The sequence below is a fragment of the Amia ocellicauda genome, chromosome 12 (genome assembly GCF_036373705.1).
Source record: "Amia ocellicauda isolate fAmiCal2 chromosome 12, fAmiCal2.hap1, whole genome shotgun sequence".
NCBI lineage: Eukaryota > Metazoa > Chordata > Actinopteri > Amiiformes > Amiidae > Amia > Amia ocellicauda.
The window spans coordinates 12,291,965-12,314,994 of record NC_089861.1 but is presented as its reverse complement, the minus strand read 5'-3'; the positions used below and the strand labels follow the sequence as shown (position 1 = coordinate 12,314,994).

General features: G+C 38.4%; 1 protein-coding gene across 1 annotated transcript in view; it reads right to left on the bottom strand.

Annotated features, from left to right (window-relative positions):
* Positions 1 to 470: 470 nt before the first annotated feature.
* The window catches only part of LOC136764362 (5-hydroxytryptamine receptor 7-like), a 40,551-nt gene continuing 17,991 nt past the window's right edge, over positions 471 to 23,030 (bottom strand). The window contains exon 2 of the mRNA XM_066718354.1: positions 471 to 3,449. Coding sequence (XP_066574451.1) covers positions 2,669 to 3,449 — 781 coding nt within the window. The 3' untranslated portion in view covers positions 471 to 2,668. The remainder of the gene's footprint in view (positions 3,450 to 23,030) is intronic.

Sequence of the window (23,030 nt, the reverse complement as noted above, 5' to 3'; positions counted from 1 at the left end):
AGTTAAAGAAGAAGCAGGTTTACTTTTACTCAGGATATAAAGATGGAACTTTTTTTTGTGGATGTAAAGGTTGTAGATGATTTCTTAAAACCTCTTGCCTAGCCAGGACACGGAGAACAACTAATGCTAGACTACAAACTATGTAAACTGTGACATCACAAGGAAGTCATTGAGGTCAAGAGTGGGCTGTACCACACACCAGTACATTATAAATAGCTGTCCACAGTATTTCATCTATTGTCCCATTACTGTTAGTATTGGATTGCATATGGGATCAAATGGAAAGTCTTACTTACAAATATGGAGAAGAAGAAAAATTGATTTGATTTGATATAATTGCTTGACCCTTGCAGATTTGTAAAGAAATAAACCAGGTATCTTTATGTGTTGAAAAGGAAGATTGAAGAATGCACACATTAATCAACACTACAATAACATTTTATTAGTAGAAGTGCATCACTGTCATTTGCACACAAACAAAAACAGGCCACTTTTTTCATAGGTGGAATCTTAAGGAAATAAATATATAAATAAATACATATTTTCATCAAAGTAATATTGCAGTCATACCCAAAGCAAATATGTTGTGAATAGTTCTTTTTTTATGTACCTACATATATATGTGTCTGTTGGCAGCTGCTACTGAGTACTGACTACGTGTGAAAGCAGATATCTCCCATCCTCCTGCACACAGCTCTGATCACATTGTCCTTGAGTGAGGCGCTCTGTTACGTGGCTTCAGGAAAGTCTCTTCTCTGATGTCCATCTTAGTGAGCAGGAGGTGCTACTGTATACTGGCTGGAGAATTCAGTGGACATTACTCACAATACTCAGCGGATACTTTCTTCCAGCCTGCTAATGACCTTCTGCCTTGTGACATGAGTGTGCCAGAAAAGTGCACCAGTGTACAAAGAAAACAGGAAAGAAGAAAGATAGTGACGCAATCCCTTGGTCTGCATCCCAGCCTGTGATTTACGATAAAAGCTGTGACGTGTGAGAGGTCGCTTACTATTTTCCTTTTATGTTTTGCTTTATTTGTTGGATTTCATTTCCTTATCTCTGTTTCAGCTTGGGCAATCATGTAAGGATCACTGCTGTAAACTTATAAAGCTAGACTGGTAAACTCATTGGCTTGTGAGAGCTGGTATTATACTCACAAATTAAATGAACTAAGAAGTCAGAACTACACTGCTTATTGACTGCCCACTCCTTCCCTTTTCAAGTCCTTGAACATACAATTCATCATTCAACTCTTGAGCTTCTGAATATACAAATTTGAGATTCAACATACTAAATCTGCATGACTACGATTCACAAAGAGGAGCTTGTTTTAAAGACGTATGAGGTTTTAAGGCATTTCGCTTCTCTAGAATCTACTAAGTAAACAATGCATCTGTTTGGACTTAGGGAGAAGATATAAATCTACTTAATTCCCTGTTTACATTCGTGTTGCTAAGATGTCACTTTTCCAAATATATAGCACAACTTAGTTTATGGAGTCTTGCAAGAAGAATGTATATAAATAAGCATACAATTTATTTATAAATTCACAGAGTACATAAATAGGATCAAGGGGTCAAGGGGCATGTGAAAGTGCTACTGGATGGTGCTGTACCCACTGGTATAAGGAACACAACTGCATATTGTTTGGCATGCTTACAGACGAATTAATGGCCATCACAATCTTCTAAACTGTGATCTATGAAGAACCTTGTTTACACGGTTTGCAATACACAGTCACCAATGAATAATATCATAAGCGTCTACTGAAAGCTATCCTTCTTAAATTGCACCAATGTGGCATTCTAGGTGAAATCATCTTCTTGCAAGGTGATGCATATTGCTGCTCCTGCAAGGGAATTGTTGTTAAACAATTTGGTCCATATTGCATTATGAGTAATGGTTTTCTAACCCAGTGGCCAGCAGACCCAGCTAAACTCTTCTAGATAAGATGATACAAAAACGCTCAGGGTAACACAACCATAGGTTATCTCTGCCACTACTCAAAGGTGCCATTTGTCATGCCATAGGGGACATCCCCAGGTCCACACTTTTCACAAAACTTGTCTCAATTCAGTTCTTGAACTTACTGAACAGTTTTAATAATGTATCACTGCCATTGTGGTTCACATGCCTGTTATCCCATCTGTATACCACAGTAAAACCAGTCACAACTTCCATCAAAGAAATCACAGTTCTTGCCAGGCAGACTTATACAGCAGCTCATACTGGACAGATGTTGAAAGAGAGGCTTTTAAACAATATGTAAAAAATATATATGTTTTAGCTCCACAATAGTGATCTTCTTAAGAAAACATATGTGCTATTTAAAGTGAAGGTATCTAAAAAGGTATGTCTAACAAGCAGCTCATAAAATAGTGGATCCCTCGCAATAAGTATTACCTCACTGGACATCTTTATGTAGCAGCGGTTTGAGGTCAGACTTTTCCCTTTCTCTCTGAAGTCCAGCTGTATAAAATCCCCATCTGTCTCTCAGTCGCTCTGCTGGTGGGGTTGGCCAATCCAATGCTACCTGACTTAGCTGTCTCTCAAACTTGTTTGGCCCCAAGTTGAGACAAGAAGCTCGGCCACACCTCACATCACTGTTCCTGCCTCTCTGACCCATCCCCAAGGCTTGGTCTTACTGTAATACAGCCGTTGGTCCAGTCTACAGGATGCACTCGGGCCTTTCCTTCACCTTCAGCGCCTCGTGCATGCTGGCGGCCGACAGCCTGCGGTTGATGTTGCGGTACTTGCATCGCAGCAGGTTCCAGAAGGTAGTCCTCAGGTCTCGGTTGAAGAAGGCGTAGATGAGCGGGTTGATGAGGGAGTTGGCGTAGCCCAGCCACAGCAGGGTGCGCTCCAGCCTCAGGGGCATGCAGCTGCAGGTGATGCCACAGATGAAGGGCCGGGCGGTGGAGAGGAGGAAAAAGGGCAGCCAGCAGAAGGTGAAGGCCCCCACGATGATGCCCAGGGTGCGGGCTGCCTTCTGCTCCCTCTTGAAGATGGAGATGTTGCGGCGGTCCGGGCGCAGGAGCTTGGAGAGCGTGGCACACTCCTCCATCACACGGTCCCTGCGCGAGAGCCTCCTGTGCTGCCTGCCCCGCACCTCCTGCTCGGTGCTGTACACCCCCTGGCGGTCATACTGCCTCGGGATGCACATGAACTTGTGCTTCTCGGCACTCACCTTGGCCGCCTTGTAGATGCGGTAGTACATGATGAGCATGACAGTCATGGGGATGTAGAAGGCCACTGCAGTGGAGTAGATGGTGTAGCCGAAGTCCTGGCTGATGAGGCAGACATGCTCCACCGTCACGTTGGTGGCCCAGCCGAACAGGGGGGGCAAGGTGATAGAGGCCGACAGCAGCCACACGATGAACACCATCTTGGCCATCAGTTTGCCATTTTGCCGCACCGGGTAGGTCAGGGGTCGTGTTATTCCTAGGTACCTGCCAGAGACAGACAGGGAAACCAAGATTGCATTGGGCCATGTAAGGTGGGATATATTATTTGCATTAATAAATAATTTTGAAACTCAAAATCAAATCCATCTGCATGACAAATCTAACCTCCTCTCCACAAAAAGTGATACTATGCATTAAAAAACGAATTGCATTTCAAAGCTCATGCACATGTCTTATTATTCATTTTTAAACATTCTCCATTTGCAAAATGTTTGAAAGATGAAGACTCACTTTTTCTGTAGTCATAAGAATGAGAAAAGAGAGCAAAACATTTGTACAGGACTTCTAGGCTCTGCTGCACCTTGTACAGAAGAATGTCACATGAAGATCTAATCTTTCAGTGAATAAAGGCCCAGAAGCTGTCTCTGCAGAATTATCTGCTTCCCTTTGCCGGCCACTACAGATTTAGATCAGACAAATGGATAATCAGGTCCTCTCCAGCCTGCAGCTTCAACATCTGTATGACTGGGAATATGAATATCAGCCTGTGAGGTCAACAGCAGAAAATATAACTTAATAGTACTGCATTTTTGGGTTTGCTTCTGATGCACATGGATTAACCTACTTGTAAATGAATGCACAAATATTGTATCTATTATTTGTAGGCTGTAAATATGCCCCCACTCTTTGTCATCTTATAGAACAAACTGCAGCAGCAGAATGTGATGGATTGCATGGTTCCCAGAACAGACATTTGAAGATTATAATTTCTCATCTAACATTGTATTAATTTGAGTAAGTTTCTTCCCAAAGAACCCACAAGCATGTTAAAGATAGAAGGGGACCCCCTTTTATTGAGCACTGATAAGTAAGTCCAGCTACAAGCCCTCAGTAGGATATGTGTATTGCAACCTTTTACAAAATTAAATTAGATCCACATTCATCCTGCCCTGGGTAGATTTCAAATAATCGCACATTATTCCCCCCATTGCCATGGACAGAATGCTACGTGAGGTCATGGTTCTGAATGACTGCATTCCAAATCTGGGGCCACTTCAGTAGAATCTGTGTGGCACTAATAAGCTCACACAGACCCCATGTCTGAATGAGATGGGGCATGCTGTGATGCTATTTCCAAATCTGACTCAAAAAGCAAAATCCCATTTTCCACCTGAGAGAGACACAAAGGAAGGAACCCAGGGAAAACAGCTGCAGTCCTGCCACAAACATTATTATCACGTCAGAAGGCATCTCCATCCACTTCGAGTATAAGGTTATAGCTTGCATACAAACAAACAGGATACATTACAGTGTGCCTGCAGAGTCTGTGGAACATGGAGTTCCAGCATGTCATTCCAATAGGGATTCAACTTGTAATAAGAAAGAGTTATACTGCCTCCTGTCAAGTAAAAGTTCTATTTTATGGCATCTATACATAATCCGTTATGAGTATATGCCATGTGCTTGTTGAATAATAAGATATATTCTCATCATCAACATCGGCTTTATCAATCCACTGCTGCATGAAGGCCTCCCCAAGATACTTCCCTTATGAAAGGCCATCCAATCAGAATCAGAATTCTTCATTCAATTCATTTGTAGCAAAGGATAGACCATCATAAAATAGATTACTTCAATTTCCCTCGCACAGACTGGGAAATGTGACTGGGAGTGCAGAAGCTTAAGCTGAAATTGTACAAATGGTTAATGACAACTCAATTTGACAAAGAACCCACAAGACAAGGTCAGAGGAATCGATTGGTAAGGGATGGATACATTTAAATCATCTTTTACTTGAGGCACAGAAGGAAGATCACCTCAAAAGTAAGAAACAGTGGCCTATATTGTCTGAAAGATAAATGAAGAACAAATATAAAGTGTGGGTGAAAGCCACTCAAAAAACAAAAGTTACATATGAAAGATTAATTCTCAGACCAAAAAGTCTTCGTAAGGGTAGAACTAAACTTCAATTTGTATTGAGGTGATTAAGGACCACATGGTTTGGTTTTATACCTACCGCTTTTTCTGATGTAAACAAAAAACCTTGACTGCTATCGTTAGTAAACTTAAAAATGTAATACATTTCAGATGATGTGCAAATCTGAGAGAACAGGAATTTGTGTAAATATGGAGACATGGAGTCTAACTGGGACTAGGCAGGTACCCAGGAATGTAGGTAGTAGGGTGGCACTTGTAATGAATAGGATGAATCAATTAATGGAAATCGATAGGTTACGTATGCAAACCCGGTTTTCTGAAAAAGGAAGCACTGCCCAAGGGGGAGGGGTTTCTGCGCACTTCCGTAGGAACCTGATCGAAACATCACTCTATCAAAGCTGCCATTGGCCCCTGCGCTCGTCACTCAGAAGAGGTCCCTTCCACTTCCTGTTATTTAAAACGTGACGTCAGTGCAGGTTCGTCCTCTTTTGCCGGGAGCCAGGAATCAGATAATCGGGGTTGTATTCGCAACCTATCGTTATCTTTCAAGTCGGAAGCACTGCCCAAGGGGGAGGGGTTACTGTATAACAAAACTGTCTCAAGGGAGGAGGCAGTGAGCTGATAAGGGAGCCTGCCCCGAGGTGTACCGCTAGGGGCCTCGGCAACACAACTCCAGACAGGAGCCACAGAGGCCCCTTGGGGACAAACTCGGCTGTCCAAGAGCGAGGACCGTAGTCACGCTCTACCGAGGACTGTCTGCAATCAGCATATACAAAGCGAGGCTACAGAGGTCAACTCTTATGCCCTCCACTTACAATAGCAAGGCCGGCTGCTCTACTAGAGCATCTAGGAGCGAGGCCGTAATCTACTTGCACAAAATGTGGTGCGGGCAATCAAGCAACTTGTGCACCTTCTGCGCATTAACATGGCAGTGAACCCCTGATCCTGCAGGAGCGGGGCCACAGACCCACTGAATAACACACAGCTGGCTAGTTCACTGAGTAGCTACAGCTGGACATAACAGTATACACAGCGCGGCAGCAGGAACATTCATGCTGCCTCCGCGCAGCACAGGAAAATCACGTTCACTGAACGGTACAGAGCCCCCAGCTCCACTGTGCTGTCATAACAACTAAACACATCGCTGGGTGCAGGAAGCAAATCATGCACCACCACGTGACATGGGAGCAGCTAATGCAGGACAACAGCAGGCTCTACCGTTCATGCACTCTTCGCATAACATGGGAGCATTGGCCGCTTGCTACACTAGTCCCAGCAAGGAGCGAGGCCACATCAGCTCTACAATGTGTGAACAAATGAACAACAATATATATCGCGTGGCAGCAGGAACATTCATGCCGCCTGCGCACAGCACAGGAGCATCCAAATCAACTGAATAGTACAGATTGGAAGTGCTCTATTGTGCTGACAATTAGATTTCGTACAAACGAACAATATACACCATGGGGCACAGGAGCCTGCTCATGCGCCACACATGGGATGTCACAGGAGCAGTTGACACCTGCCGAATAATGCAGCTAGCGCAGGGCAACTACATCTTTCACTTTGTGAATAAATTAACTATGTACACAGTGGAGCACTGGAGAACTCAAGCGCCCTCTGCTGGAGGACAACAAAAGCGGTCCCCTTGCTCCATGGCGTACACAACAAGAGTGGGCCACAGACCTGCTGACCAAGGAACTATATAGGTAGTAAGGAGGCACTTCATGAATATCAAATTGGTCTTAATGAATTGGACGAATCAATGAATGGAAATCATCTTTGTGGTAAAGTGATAAAAGAGAGGCAATGACATGCATCCAACCCCTGGTTGTCTTTCTTTAAGGTAACAACTCAGTACTTTTACTGTCCTATAAACTATAAGGATTAAATAGTCTAACAAATGTTATTTGTTGCTTTTGATCAGCTTGTTAAATATTACAAATGTCTATAAAAAGCGGCATAGGTGGCTCATTAATTCAGTTATTATTATTATTATTATTATTATTATTATTATTATTATTATTATTATTATTATTATTACTCAGATATCAGTTAATTAATTTAGCTATTAGATTACAGAGGTGTTCAATAGATGCAAATAACACAAAAGTTTGGCAAGCCAAGTTATCATTTAGAGATATCTTAAATTGCATTTTAAATATTAAAATATATCTTTAAATAATTTACAGATATCTCTAAATGAATTTAACTCAATTTACAGATATCTGAAATTAATTTAATGTTTCCCTGTATGTTAGCTGAGATTAACACTTCCTGTTTACTCATTCAGTTACATAGAAATTAATGAACACGTGAACAGGAAGGCTACATACAGGAAGTCATTTGCAGATATCTTTAAATTATTTGCAGATACACTACCTAAAGTTTTAGAACACCATTTTTCCATCTCCTATTCAAAACCAGTAGTGTATCTCAAAATGTATTTCAGATTTATTTAAATGAATTCCAGATATCTTCCAATGATTAATTGGAAATTAATTGCAGATATCTTATTTTTAAGTGCATTTGAAGATATATTCAAAACACTTAAAGATATCTGAAATTAATTGAGAGATATTTCTAATTCATTTCAAGATATCTTTAAATATTGAAATATATCTTAAATAGATTTACAGATATCTTTAAATATGTAAAGATATCTTGAAATTCAATTGAAGATATATCTAAATGATAACTTGGCTTGCCATTCAAAAGCACATTTCTGCTTGACTCTGTTTCACTATTTTTCTGTCTAACTTGATTTTAATAATTAACTAAGATGCTTATTGAGTAGTTTCATCTGAGTTTAATTTAGGAATCACAAATCACAAAACACATGCTTTTTAAATTAAGATCTATGAGTGTACACTATACCTTTTAACAACACTGCTCTTTTTTCTTCCATTTGTGCCCTAGGAAAAACATCATATCTCATTTTGTCACAAACAATGCCTGCATGGCTATCATGATATGAAACACATTCACCTGAATATTTCCAGTAGAGATTTCATTGTGTGATATGTATTTTGTATATGAACAGGTCATTTTCAGGCAGCTGCCAACTGACAGCTCCTCTCCAACTGCACAGTTCTTTGTCACAGTAGACCAGATGTTCAGAGTCCTACTACAGTGAGGGAAAAAAGTATTTGATCCCCTGCTGATTTTGTACGTTTGCCCACTGACAAAGAAATGATCAGTCTATAATTTCAATGGTAGGTGTATTTTAACAGTGAGAGACAGAATAACAACAACAAAATCCAGAAAAACGCATTTCAAAAAAGTTATAAATTGATTTGCATGTTAATGAGGGAAATAAGTATTTGATCCCCTATCAATCAGCAAGATTTCTGGCTCCCAGGTGTCTTTTATACAGGTAACGAGCTGAGATTAGGCGCACTCTCTTAAAGGGAGTGCTCCTAATCTCAGCTCGTTACCTGTATAAAAGACACCTGTCCACAGAAGCAATCAATCAATCAGATTCCAAACTCTCCACCATGGCCAAGACCAAAGAGCTGTCCAAGGATGTCAGTGACAAGATTGTAGACCTACACAAGGCTGGAATGGGCTACAAGACCATCGCCAAGCAGCTTGGTGAGAAGGTGACAACAGTTTGTCCGATTATTCGCAAATGGAAGAAACACAAAATAACTGTCAGTCTACCTCAGTCTGGGTTTCCATGCAAGATCTCACCTCATGGAGTTTCAATGATCATGAGAACGGTGAGGAATCAGCCCAGAACTACACGGGAGGATCTTGTTAATGATCTCAAGGCAGCTGGGACCATAGTCACCAAGAAAACAATTGGTAACACACTACGCCATGAAGGACTGAAATCCTGCAGCGCCCGCAAGGTCCCCCTGCTCAAGAAAGCACATGTACAGGCCCGTCTGAAGTTTGCCAATGAACATCTGAATGATTCAGAGGAGAACTGGGTGAAAGTGTTGTGGTCAGATGAGACCAAAATCGAGCTCTTTGGCATCAACTCAACTTGGCTTGTTTGGAGGAGGAGGAATGACCCCAAGAACACCATCCCCATCGTCAAACATGGAGGTGGAAACATTATGCTTTGGGGGTGTTTTTCTGCTAAGGGGACAGGACAACTGCACCGCATCAAAGGGACGATGGACGGGGCCATGTACCGTCAAATCTTGGGTGAGAACCTCCTTCCCTCAGCCAGGACATTGAAAATGGGTCGTGGATGGGTATTCCAGCATGACAATGACCCAAAACACACAGCCAAGGCAACAAAGGAGTAGCTCAAGAAGAAGCACATTAAGGTCCTGGAGTGGCCTAGCCAGTCTCCAGACCTTAATCCCATAGAAAATCTGTGGAGGGAGCTGAAGGTTCGAGTTGCCAAATGTCAGCCTCGAAACCTTAATGACTTGGAGAGGATCTGAGAAGAGGAGTAGGACAAAATCCCTCCTGAGATGTGTGCAAACCTGATGGCCAACTACAAGAAATGTCTGACCTCTGTGATTGCCAACAAGGGTTTTGCCACCAAGTACTAAGTCGAAGGGGTCAAATACTTATTTCCCTCATTAACATGCAAATCAATTTATAGCTTTTTTGAAATGCGTTTTTCTGGATTTGTTTGTTGTTATTCTGTCTCTCACTGTTAAAATACACCTACCATTAAAATTATAGACTGATCATTTCTTTGTCAGTGGGCAAACATACAAAATCAGCAGGGGATCAAATACTTTTTTCCCTCACTGTACATGATGGAAAGCTTGCAATTCAATTCACCTAAACTCTAGTTAAAGTCATGAACTGTACTAGTTAGACCTCTCTTGGGATATTATGTTATACCTTCATTCCCATGTTGCTGGAAAGAATTGAGAATTCACAGAACACGGACCAAAATAATTCCTGTTCTCAAAACAATGCCCAGCACAAAGAGGTTGAAGGGACTAAATCTATGTAGTATTGAACAGAGGCAATAAAAAGTAGATTTGATTCAGGTATTCAAAGTCCTAACTATGTAAATAATTTGCTAGCCAACTTACCTTTAAATGTTTTTAGCTATGAAAACTGTGTTACAATCTTCATCTGCAGTTCCCTCACGTCAGAGGTCCTTATGGTTGGCACAGAATGTGAACTTTGGGGTCACTGAACTATTTCCACAATTTGCTAAAGTACTAAGCAGGTGACTAATTCCTGGAACCCAGAGTGTGGCTTCTTCCCCCTGGGTGAACATCTCAAACACTTGAGTTATTTCCACTGGCTGCCTACTCACACTCTAAAAGAAATCTACCTTCGAGTTAAACCATGCCTCATCAATGTTACATCTACAATAAAACATTAATTACAGGAGAGTCTAACTGCTCGGCGAAGATAATTAAGCTCTGGCACACTTTTTGACATACTCCCCATCGATAGTCCTTTATAGTGTAGTCAGTTCTCCAGGCGCCTTCTTATCTCCAAGATTTTCCAGTTCAAATTATAGACTAGAGAACAGGGAGCCAAAAAGGTAAACATTCATTGGCTAATTTACTCAAATGGCTTTGCTGTGTCACTATGCTTTTCTGTCTTGATAGATTCCATCAGCACACAACTGTTTCTTTTGATCTTCTTGTGATAACTTAAAACCTTTGCAAAATGTATATTCTGGTGTTAGGCAGCACTGTGCAATAGATGATAATTAGTGAAATCTCACAGATCCTGTAACAAACACATTGAAATAGTTATCTTCTAATGTAATGTTTTGTTTTGTTTTTCAGAATGTTAATTTAAATTCTGATTTCATAGTTTGGTTTATTCAGTGTCTAGAAAAACACTGTTAGGATTCACTGAAGTGGTAATCACTGACAGGTCTTATATGACAGGTAGCACTACATTAAAATAAAATAAAAACTATACAATGTAAAACACTGGCAGTTGAAAATAAATATATTCATACTATTCAAATACTATTTAAGGCATACTCCCTTTTTATTTCAATTAATGCCTTAAAGGCATTTCTCAAAGTGTTCTGGGGTTTAAAGGTTAGTAAATCTAGCTCTCAGCCCTCATCCACTTTAATGCATATTATTTTGTCAATCGAATTCATAGGGATTTATATTTATTGGAAATGTACAAAAATAAAATGCAGATATAAAAAGACAATGAGCAGAAAAGCAGCCTAACTAAACAGAATGCGACTGGTTTCTTTTCACAAGGGGCTTTTGATAACCTTTGTTTAATCTTACAGAACACCCAAACTAATTGAGCCTAGATAATCAATTTCCAGTGAAATTGTTCAGAAAGATGATACATCGTTGTGACAGGGATCTTTGTGCTCTAGGGATCCAGTCTAAATTAATTCACAATTTACAGGTACAATTTTCATTTTTTTACAGCGATTGTTATTAAAACGGCTTACCAATATGTTGTTATTTTACATTGTAATCAATTCTAATCACAATTCTAGTATACAGGTTGCTTAAGCAATGTTTATAAAAGAGGCATTGCCACCTCCTCTGGGAAAATAATAAATGAGTATTAAATATTACATATTAAATATTATATCATTATATATAATTACATGAATTACATGAATTATTAGATATAGTTTCATAAATATATTGTGCTGAGCAACAGTATAAAAACTGTCAGTCCCAAGTATAAGGAGACAAATGTTGGTGCAGGGTAAGAAGATTATTGTGGAACATATCTTGATTTAAGCAAGGGGGAGAGGATGCTGTAACTAACGAGAAAATATTTCCACTGACACCCTTGCCTGCCTTAATCTTATTGGAAGCCCTTGCGAAATATTTCCCTATTTCCGGAATGCCTCTAACCCATATAGATTAAAGGCTAGACCAAATCAAAACTTAGTACGACCCGCAAAGTACAAAATCTGTACCCTATTATGGTTTAATTTATTAGTAGAAACCATTTAATACTATTTATAAATCAACACATGATGGGGTATAACTTTGTGATTTGCAATTCACAGATGGGTACATTTTTGTATGTGTTCTAGCGCTAAGTACGAACATTAAAAAATAAAATAAAATAAGCCTGCTTTTCCAGGAAAACTAAATAAACAGAAGCACTAACTCAAACTAAATTTGGAGATTTCAAGTGCTTGTCATTTTAAATTTAACTTGATATATCCAACTGTTTAAATTACGAAAAAGCTCTGATCAGCCAAGTTTTTAGTTCAGGCTTTAAATAAAATAATGGCCAGCTTGTTTGGATCAAAAACAAGCAGGACAGTGGGTTTCCAGGCCCGGGGTTAAGAATTTTGGCTAGAGCTATATGGTTTAATTGTTTTCAATTGTTAATATGACTTTTACTGCTTAAAAAACACTTGAAAATGTTACCGCACACATTGTTAAATAGAGCTTATAACAGTTTCAGGCAAGGTGAACTTTTAATAGATACTAAATCACCTCCCTAGCCTCTGTAAAAGAGTCTAACCCTGGAAACCTCGAAAACCCCAGAATCTTAAAGGAATGGCTAAGAGAGGAGCTTTACATTCAGCCTAATTAGGTAGGCTTACACTATTCACAGCCTCATTATAACAATCCAGTTGGGTTTGCAGTTCTTATTTTTCACTGTCAGACAGCACAAACTATTGCAACACAAAATCACTTAATATTCTGGCACAGAATGTCACATTTTTGCTCTCATAGACCCAGAATAGTTGTTGAGGTCCTTTTCAAACAGTTTCCGTGAAATCAACATGAATTCTTTCAAAGAGAGTCATTCTTGCACAATAATTACAGGAAGCTCTAACATCCATAGTGTGAAGAAATACATTAATGTAACTCTGCAGATTAAAATCATATTATCAGATTATCACCAGCCACTGTCAATTCACATTTCTACTTTTTGATCTACAATATCACTTTTTTTATATACTGTAATATATATATATATATATATATATATATATATATATATATATATATATGTAAAATGTACAGTAAATGACTGGCATCACAGTTGCCATAAAATACTTTAATGATTATTCAGAGGAGTTACTATAAAGTGTCATTCAGTAAAAATACATTTAGTGTAATTATTTCACTATGCTAGGGAGACAGTGGTTTGCATATACACTCACCTAAAGGATTATTAGGAACACCTGTTCAATTTCTCATTAATGCAATTATCTAACCAACCAATCACATGGCAGTTGCTTCAATGCATTTAGGGGTGTGGTCCTGGTCAAGACAATCTCCTGAACTCCAAACTGAATGTCTGAATGGGAAAGAAAGGTGATTTAAGCAATTTTGAGCGTGGCATGGTTGTTGGTGCCAGGCGGGCCGGTCTGAGTATTTCACAATCTACTCAGTTACTGGGATTCTTACACACAACCATTTCTAGGGTTTACAAAGAATGGTGTGAAAAGGGAAAAACATCCAGTATGCGGCAGTCCTGTGGGCGAAAATGCCTTGTTGATGCTAGAGGTCAGAGAAGAATTGGCCGACTGATTCAAGCTGATAGAAGAGCAACTTTGACTGAAATAACCACTCGTTACAACCGAGGTATGCAGCAAAGCATTTGTGAAGCCACAACACGTACAACCTTGAGGCGGATGGGCTACAACAGCAGAAGACCCCACCGGGTACCACTCATCTCCACTACAAATAGGAAAAAGAGGCTACAATTTGCACAAGCTCACCAAAATTGGACAGTTGAAGACTGGAAAAATGTTGCCTGGTCTGATGAGTCTCGATTTCTGTTGAGACATTCAGATGGTCGAGTCAGAATTTGGCGTAAACAGAATGAGAACATGGATCCATCATGCCTTGTTACCACTGTGCAGGCTGGTGGTGGTGGTGTAATGGTGTGGGGGATGTTTTCTTGGCACACTTTAGGCCCCTTAGTGCCAATTGGGCATTGTTTAAATGCCACGGCCTACCTGAGCATTGTTTCTGACCATGTCCATCCCTTTATGACCACCATGTACCCATCCCCTGATGGCTACTTCCAGCAGGATAATGCACCATGTCACAAAGGTCGAATCATTTCAAATTGGTTTCTTGAACATGACAATGAGTTCACTGTACTAAACTGGCCCCCACAGTCACCAGATCTCAACCCAATAGAGCATCTTTGGGATGTGGTGGAACGGGAGCTTCGTGCCCTGGATGTGGATCCCACAAATCTCCATCAACTGCAAGATGCTACCTTATCAATTTGGGCCAACATTTCTAAAGAATGCTTTCAGCACCTTGTTGAATCAATGCCACGTAGAATTAAGGCAGTTCTGAAGGCGAAAGGGGGTCAAACACAGTATTAGTATGGTGTTCCTAATAATCCTTTAGGTGAGTGTAATTTCTCCAACAAAGGCAACAAAGTTTAGCTTGTTAGTATATTTCTTTATTTTATTCTAGCCCATTTCACTGGAATATTTAGCAGTGGCACTGACACAGCTTAGGCTGTCCAGGATTTGAACCTATAATCTTTCACATTCATGGAAATAAATGTCATACGTACCGTGCAATCTTAGCACCCTGTGGCTCTATTCAAGATACCAATATATATTTTGTGACTTAGCAACCAGTTCACAATTCCATCGATGTACACCAAAATTTCAAAAAAGAGAAAAAAAAGTCCAGTTGATTTAGGCAAATGTTCTCTAAACATTGTAACATGACAGTCAGAAAGCAAAGTAATTATTTTGTTGGCTTTCGCTCTACCCACCAGCTATAGTCCTGCTTGCTCTCTCGGCTGGCTAACTCAAGTGAGTCTTGAAGGCAATGTGTTAATACTTTTCTAAATTCTTTATAACAAGTATATGCAGGTGATCATTATAGGTCAGTTTACGTTCAAATCTTCCTTCATCACATATGAAAGAGATGTTATGTGCTGTCATTCAGGTCAAGATGCTTCCAACAATGTAATCAATGTAAACTGCAGATCAGTGTTTCTTACTGGGATCATTAACAGCGATTTACCAAACAGGGTGTTGAGTGGTTTCATTTTATCACCTAACATCGCTGGAAACAGTACAGAAAGTTCAAAAATCACTTACACTCCTACCTTAGATTGACAACCCTCTGTATTTTTTGAGAATTGCACTTAATTGCACTGCCAGTGTTAGTTGAAGGTCTGGTTACCCTGCAGTACAGTCTTACATATGTTATTATGACCATGGGCATACAAGGGGGTCCTTTTTGAAAATGACAACTTTTGAAGAGGTCAAACCAATATATAGTTTGGATTCACACGTGCTGCCCTTCATTGTCTGCAGTCAGACAGACATAGGAGACTTGGGGTTATGGGAAATGCAGGTGCCAGTATTCCCACGTCACTACACTTAGATAGTGGTCAGCCAATAAATAAATGACTAATTCAGTATTTTCTTGTTAAAAATACAAAAACAAAATACAATAATAATAAAAAAAAAAACAGCATTTGACATTTCCCTGAAATTGTAAATAGGCCGTTACTCAGGATAATGTTACTCAGAACTTAGTGTTTTAATCATAGCGTTTACACTTGGGTGACTGCTTTTATCAAACAAAAAGAAAAGTTGTAAAGCCCTTGAAATGTTAAGAAAGAGTAAATAAAGCTCCTGAATTGCTATCTAAAGTGACAGCGGATCCTCCTAGCTTATATTACTCTAGGGAAAGTAGAGGAAAGCTGCACATTTTCTTGCCTTTAGAGTTAAGAGCCGTTTTGAAGAGTGAAAATTGTTATTGAGGATAAAGAGCAGTGAGGTTTTGAGTTGTTTACCCCGAGGCCCCCAGATTAAATGAATTAAGGACGTTCAAGGTTTATCGTTTTGAAAACCCAATTAAATTAAGCCCAATGTAATTAAATTGAAAGAATCATTAAACAAAACACAAAAAGAAAGTTGCTTGACCGTAAATGTGAACTGAATAGTATTACTTGAAAATATTTTTTGTCTATTTCCTTATTAGTATTAGGATGACATTGTTGTTTGTTAGCTTTTTCTTTTCTGGGTTTTTATGCATGCATGTTTCCAACATTGGTCTACGACTTTATTTGGAAGGCCCAGATGATGTTTCCCCTTTAGAATAATACTCTGATTTACTCTTGATGCTTTCAGTTAACAATATTAGTTGACCTAAATGTAGATAACAATCCTGTCTTAGTTTAACACCCTTCATTTCAATATCCTTGGGAGGCATGTATTAGTAAACATCACTTCACTTTACTTGATGTTCATTTTCAGACCTGGCTTTGGTCCAAAAAAATATATATTGTTGGAGAATCATGAGGAATGAGTAACCTTCCAGTGTTCTGAAAACTTCGCCACACTGAGATCTGTGGATATGGTTAGCATATTGAAAAATGGGTAATTCCACAGACAATTACTCTTTCTATTTATGATTATTATGAGTTATCATCATCTAAGTCCTTTTGCCTCACATAAAGTATCATCTCACATTTATCAGCTTCTCTCAGCTCTGTCATCAATGACCCACCTACTTGCTTTTGTCTCAGTTGGAGTTGCTGAGCTAGCGTTCTTCTACTTCAATATTTCTCATGTGAAACACAAAGGATAATAAATAATAGGATAAAGATTAGAACATATTTATTTATATTTGCATTTATATGGAGAGTGTAGAGTAACCAACCACCAGGTCCTGAAATATTCTCTATTCTGACTCTTGGAGGCACACATGTGATGGTCCATGCGTGAAATCACCTAGCCCCTCCAAGAACGTGAATAACTTTTTCCTTTCAGAAAGTTTTTAAGAAGCAAGGGCCTGGCAGGCTTGTTTGTTCACTCTTATAAAAATATACATGATGGAACATGACAGAGTTTAGGCAGTGTGAGAAAGGAAAAACTTCCAGTTGGCAGAGACTTACTTATGCATTAAAAGTAGAGCTCTGGAACACAATAAAGCAAATACACACTTCGTCTAAATACTGATGAGTTCATAGAATTTTAGTTGATAATTATGTTTTTTGTTCCGTTGACCTTTAACAATGCATTGGGAATTGTACATTTCATGTATCCATGCTAACATTGCTTTGTGTCTCATTCCATTGGAAACACCAATTTGATTGTTTGATTGTTTGATTGTTTGTATGTTTACTTTAGTTTACTGTAAAGTGAAAAATACCCACATTTCCAGACAATTATTTATTGAAAAGTAGGCAATATTTCCAGTATTAGTTAGTTGTTGTGTTTTAAATAAAAAAGTCATTGTTTATTTATTTGCTACTGTATTTTTCTTTCTTTTAATTTAGAATTATAAACACAGACAGTCACATATATGCACACACAAAGGCCTACACACACAAACTGTTGACAACAACCATTTTAAATAATTGTGTGTAGATCTGATCCACTCTTAATGCAGCCTCTTAGAGTTAAATCTTAAATGAATGTGGGGTTCAGGAGGCTGCAAATGCATAAATGCACCAGAAATGTGAGGGTTATTCCCAAGTCCTCTGGGCAGAATACATTATGAGTACAATTGTGTACAAGGGAAGAGAGAACAACTACAGGGCATTATGGAAAATCTGGCTGGTTATCTGAAAAGACTTTTTGTGAGGGCAAAGTGAGTCAGTGTAGCATAAAGCAATCAGTCAATTATTTAGACTGAGAGAACGTGCATTTTTTAAGTGAAAACAAATTGTTTTCATGGCATAATGAGGAAAACATGTAAATGATCTAATTTGCATATGCTTTGTTATGTTTTTGCTTTCTGACAAGATAGCCTGTGTAATTGTAATTTATTAAATCAGTACTGTCTTCTCATATCATGCATCAATCAAGTCATATTCATAATACACAGATTTGCAGCCCTGGTCCTAGTGGGTCACAGTGAACAATAATACACTAACACTTAATTAATAACAAATTTGGGGCTTTTTTAGAATTCAAACTCATAAATAGGGGCACAAAAAAACCCTCCAGAACTCCAGATAGACTGTCCTGTTAGCACAATTTTGATAAGACACATGTCTAGAAAGTCAAGTGAAGGACAACCAGAATAGTCAGAAGTCAGACATGTTTTATAATGTCAGGTTAAACTAAATCAATCCCTGGTCTAGAGCAAGGATGACTTCAAGATGATTTGTTTGACGTAATTCGTAATTTACAAAAAAGTGCTTGATCAGACTGTTATGTCTCTGAACGAGCCTACCCAACCCTGGGAGAATTAATTACATTTACATTCAAAGCTATGTGAACTAGAAATGTCGAGTATGTCAACTGAAATGGAAGTTGGCACTAAAACAAACAACTAGTAAGCTAAACATTCAGCATATGTGCATTTTTACTTATAAACAAACTTTGATGTGTTCTGGAGGACAGGGTCAGGTTTAGATTTTTTCAAATTCAAATCATAGCACCATCTCACAGTGAAACAGTGCTGCACTGAGGGGCCACGGCCTGCATTTGCATATTGGGCACTGATTCTTGCTGGGAGCAGCCCCTTGGGCAGTTTGGTGGACCCAGTGGACAGTGGGGAAAGTGACCAAACGTAAATAGTTGTGGTGTGTTATAAAATGCAAGTGGTTGCTGTACTGTGAACCATGACCCCTCTGTGTTGACGTTTGTCCACCTGACCAGTATGAGTCAGAAAGAGTCTGTAACAGCCTACCTTTCATTCGTTTGTGTCAGTGTCTCAGTATTTACATTTTGTCCTTGTAAGAGCATGTTGCTAAGTAAAGAAAAAATCCTCTTTTGGAAATAGTAACTGAAATTTTAAAATGGGACCTCATACATTTCTTGACCTCCGGACTCTACAGTACAGCTGAATTCAGCAGATTATTTACCAGACTATGACTCCTTGAGATATTCAATTGAATGCTTTGGAAAGCTTGCTTGCTAGCAAACTTGATATACAGACTTTGTAAATAGATAAGTAGTAACAGATTTAGTAGTGCTGATCTAGACCAGTAGTGATGAAAGAAGGGGCTTGCATTATATCTAAGCTTTAGATGACTGTACTCAATCATTTGATTAATGGGATATATTTAATATTAACTTTCCAGACTCAAAAATATTATGTACTGATGCTGATCACATGTATAAGCCTTAACCTCAAACCTAGTCTGTAACCCTATCCCTAACTCTGACCCTAACCTTGTTATACATGTGATTAATAGCAGAACTCAGATTAAGTGCATTAGGTATTCATGTGGTATCTCTATGGTGTTCATAAATCAATTCATTAACAATTGATGCCCATCATTGTGACGTGTGACCACATTGTTTTCTCCTGCTGTATACATTGCCTTGATTAATGATGCATGATAGCAGACAAGGGTGTATGCATTCCTGTTGAGCAGCATCAAAGAGAATTAAAAAATACATCTATTCCTGCCAAATCAACTCTTTGGATTACTTCTTAGAGAAAAGCCTTGCCTCTGAATTTTTCATCACAGTTCTCAATATAAAGTATCAGGAAAGTCAGCAAGCACATTGTCAAACAGAGGCAATCCTATTTTAACATTCAATTATAACACTGTTTTGTGAACAGTTAAGTGTTTTAATGCTTTATTCACTTAAATGGAGGAATGATGACAATGACTTAAAAACAGAGGATGCAGAGGATTATAGTCTCTCTGTTAAAGGTGACATTCTATTATTATTCATACTGTTAACATATGAAAATGCCCATAAAGCTAAGGAGTAATTCTGTTCAACACTGAAGATTGTAATGCATACAGTGCAATGCCAAGACAGTGAAGTAATGTGAAATTAGCCACCATATGGTACTGTGTTTCTGACAAATGAAGCCACCTTTTTTCCCCATTAAATATGATATAACACGTATATCATCTTTGAGTTCTCGATTGTGCCTCAGTTTTTACAAGAATAATCAAATCTAGCTACAGGGAGAGAACATTAACCATATGGCTTTCAAAATAGATCGTCAAACATGCAGTCATGCACAGTTCTGTGGCAGGAAAATGGGCCTATGCATTGTCAATTTGAGTGGCACATAAATCCTGTTTAAAAGTCTATTTAAAGATTCCTCCTTCAGCTACCTGACATTATACAGATAATAACTTTATGCAATCTGCCAAAAATATATTATAATAATCATCATAATTTTCAGGTATAGCACTGAGTCACTGAAAATTGTTTCCGATCAATAGGAAGTCATTGTACAGCATTGGTCTTCAAATCCAGTCCAGAACACTCTTGATTTTTATTCCATTTGGGTTCTTAATTACTTAATCATTATTCACCTAACTGAATCATTGCAACCCCCTGCAACATATAAATGTATAAATCCTACTTTAAAATGTTGTCGTCACATTTACGTAAAACTTTTGGAAATCAGAATGCCTCTGTAAATAGTTTAATGAAATGAAAGAATGTTGATCTGATAAGATACAGCCAAAATGTTGCAATGGACAAATTGTTTTAATTTATCATTACAGTTATTGTTCTATTAGTAAGTACTTTCGATTGGCATAGGACTTTAAACAGGAGTTTTCGTTTTGATCTGTTACCAAATATCAGAAGACATAATAATTGCTGAATAAAGTCATGTTATCTAGTGACCCCCACATATATTACCCATAGCGGTGAATCAACCTTGAGGCTGTTTCGTTTTATAAAAGATATAGGTTTATTAAAAATGTAAATAGACAACATGTATTTGCTAAGATAGCATAGAGACAAGCAGGGAGGATAATATTTCAAGTGAGAGTGAGAGGAGATCTATCCAATACTCGAGGCACAAAATCGTAAAACACACAATTTCAAAGCTGTCTTCTTTAGTCCTTTACCACAATCCTAAATTCCTCAGTTAGGAAGGTATATGAATTTGTGTATATATTTGCCAAAATAAGGTCATATGATTTACACCTCTCTCTATTTGTGAGTTGAGTCATGCTCCCTTTGCCCATTTCTACATTGTCTTCTGCAATTACTTCCAGTAAGTGGACAGCACATTTTGCTCTGGAGCAGAAAACTTTGAAAATCACCCTGGGTCTCCTTCACCCTTTTTAATTACACTCTTGGTGACAGTCATGAAAGGCACTCCATTGATCATTTTATTATTAAAAAACTCTCTGCTGAGATTTATTTAGTCTTTGAACATCGTAACCTTAGCTCCTAGTTTCATTATGGCAGAAATGAAACCAGCTTTTTTGTCATCATTCCTCAGGCTAACCCTCACTGCTCACATAGATATCTCCAGAAAAGATAAGAAAAACTGGATTTCAAGGTGTAATGACTGGGTAAAGGATCAAACCCATTGTATTCTGGTGTATTTATATATATAAAAACAAAAAACTACAAGAACCTTTTTGAACATGAAGATCTTTTTGTTGTAATGAAAAACATAACATCTGTTTGGTGTTAGATTTGTCTAATACCCTTGTCCAATAGATCTTGACATATCTTTACCAGTGGCAGGTATATGATGGAATATTATATCAGCATTTGTTATATTTAATTTACACTCAATGTTGTGCCAACGTTTTTAAAGTTAACATCCTGATTAGAATATTCCACTATGGAAATTTAAAACTACGCAAGACCAAATTCCTGTTTGAGAAAAACTCATCAGCATAAATCTGTGGACTTTCCATGGTACGACATAAGGGATCACCCGACTGCCGGTCATTGTGATACCACTACACCATACCAATATTTAAAAATGATGTTAGACCCTGCTGACAGTGCCTGTGTTTTTCTGAAGACCAAACGATTCAACATTCAATTTGAGCACATTTTTCTGAGGCTAATTTCACTAAAAGCAGTTTTAAAAATGTATCTAAATTTCACAACCTACTTCATTTAGGAATAATGTTGCTATATTTTCTAGTCAGGTCTTGGTTATATTGATTTTTTACTATTTAAGCTTACAATACAGTTTTAGTCAAAACAGTTTACATGTAAGCAAAGACAGAGCCATTTTTCTGTGGAGATGAAGTGTTGAGCACTCAACGTTAGGAAAGTTTGGATATGTATAATTTGATTGCTGAATGCTGATGACTACAGTAACCTGAGATCAAATTAGCATTATAAATGTGGAATGCTTTATGTAGAATTAGAGAAACATGTTAATCTCATGTTAAGCATCTTAAAACCTCCCTATCCTTTCTAATGCTTTGTTGTAGAAAGGGTAAGCTCACGTGTTCTCCCAGTAAATTCACATAAACAAGATTATTTGTACTACAACAAAAACAGGTGGTTCCATTTTGTTTCTAAAGCAGTAGTGATTACTACATATAATCTGTGTTTCCTGGAATCAATTCATGTTATATTATGTTTGCTAATCTCTGACTGTGAAGAAACATAATTAAGGGGAAAATCAATTCTACCCATCTGATGATCATCCAGCAATCATCGTGGGTTTAATAATAGTGTTTAGTTCCCATGCCAACATTTACTTCATATTTCCACACCACACTGAGCCCTCAAATTATAGTTGTGCAGCCAGTTATTTATGTCACAATGCTATTTATTTTTCATGAAATCAATCACTAGAAAATCTACCAAAACCCTTGTAAATTGTGATGTAGCAGAAGACCGTTGAATACACAGGTGGACTGGAAGGCAATGTAACTCTGTGTCCATGTGCCATTATGCCACACTTAAGAGGGAGTCTTTACTTGCTTGAATGCCACTGTTGGAATCACAGATATTTTAAAAGCTGCTAAGCCAGTGTCTTTGGCAGGATTGAGCGATTCACCAGTTGGATTTGGTTAAAAAGTGGGCTCAAGATTAGGATAAGCATGAGGAGAGTGGAATTTGCCGGAGTTAGAGCTGTTCTTTTAAAGGCTGAGCAAACAAATGCC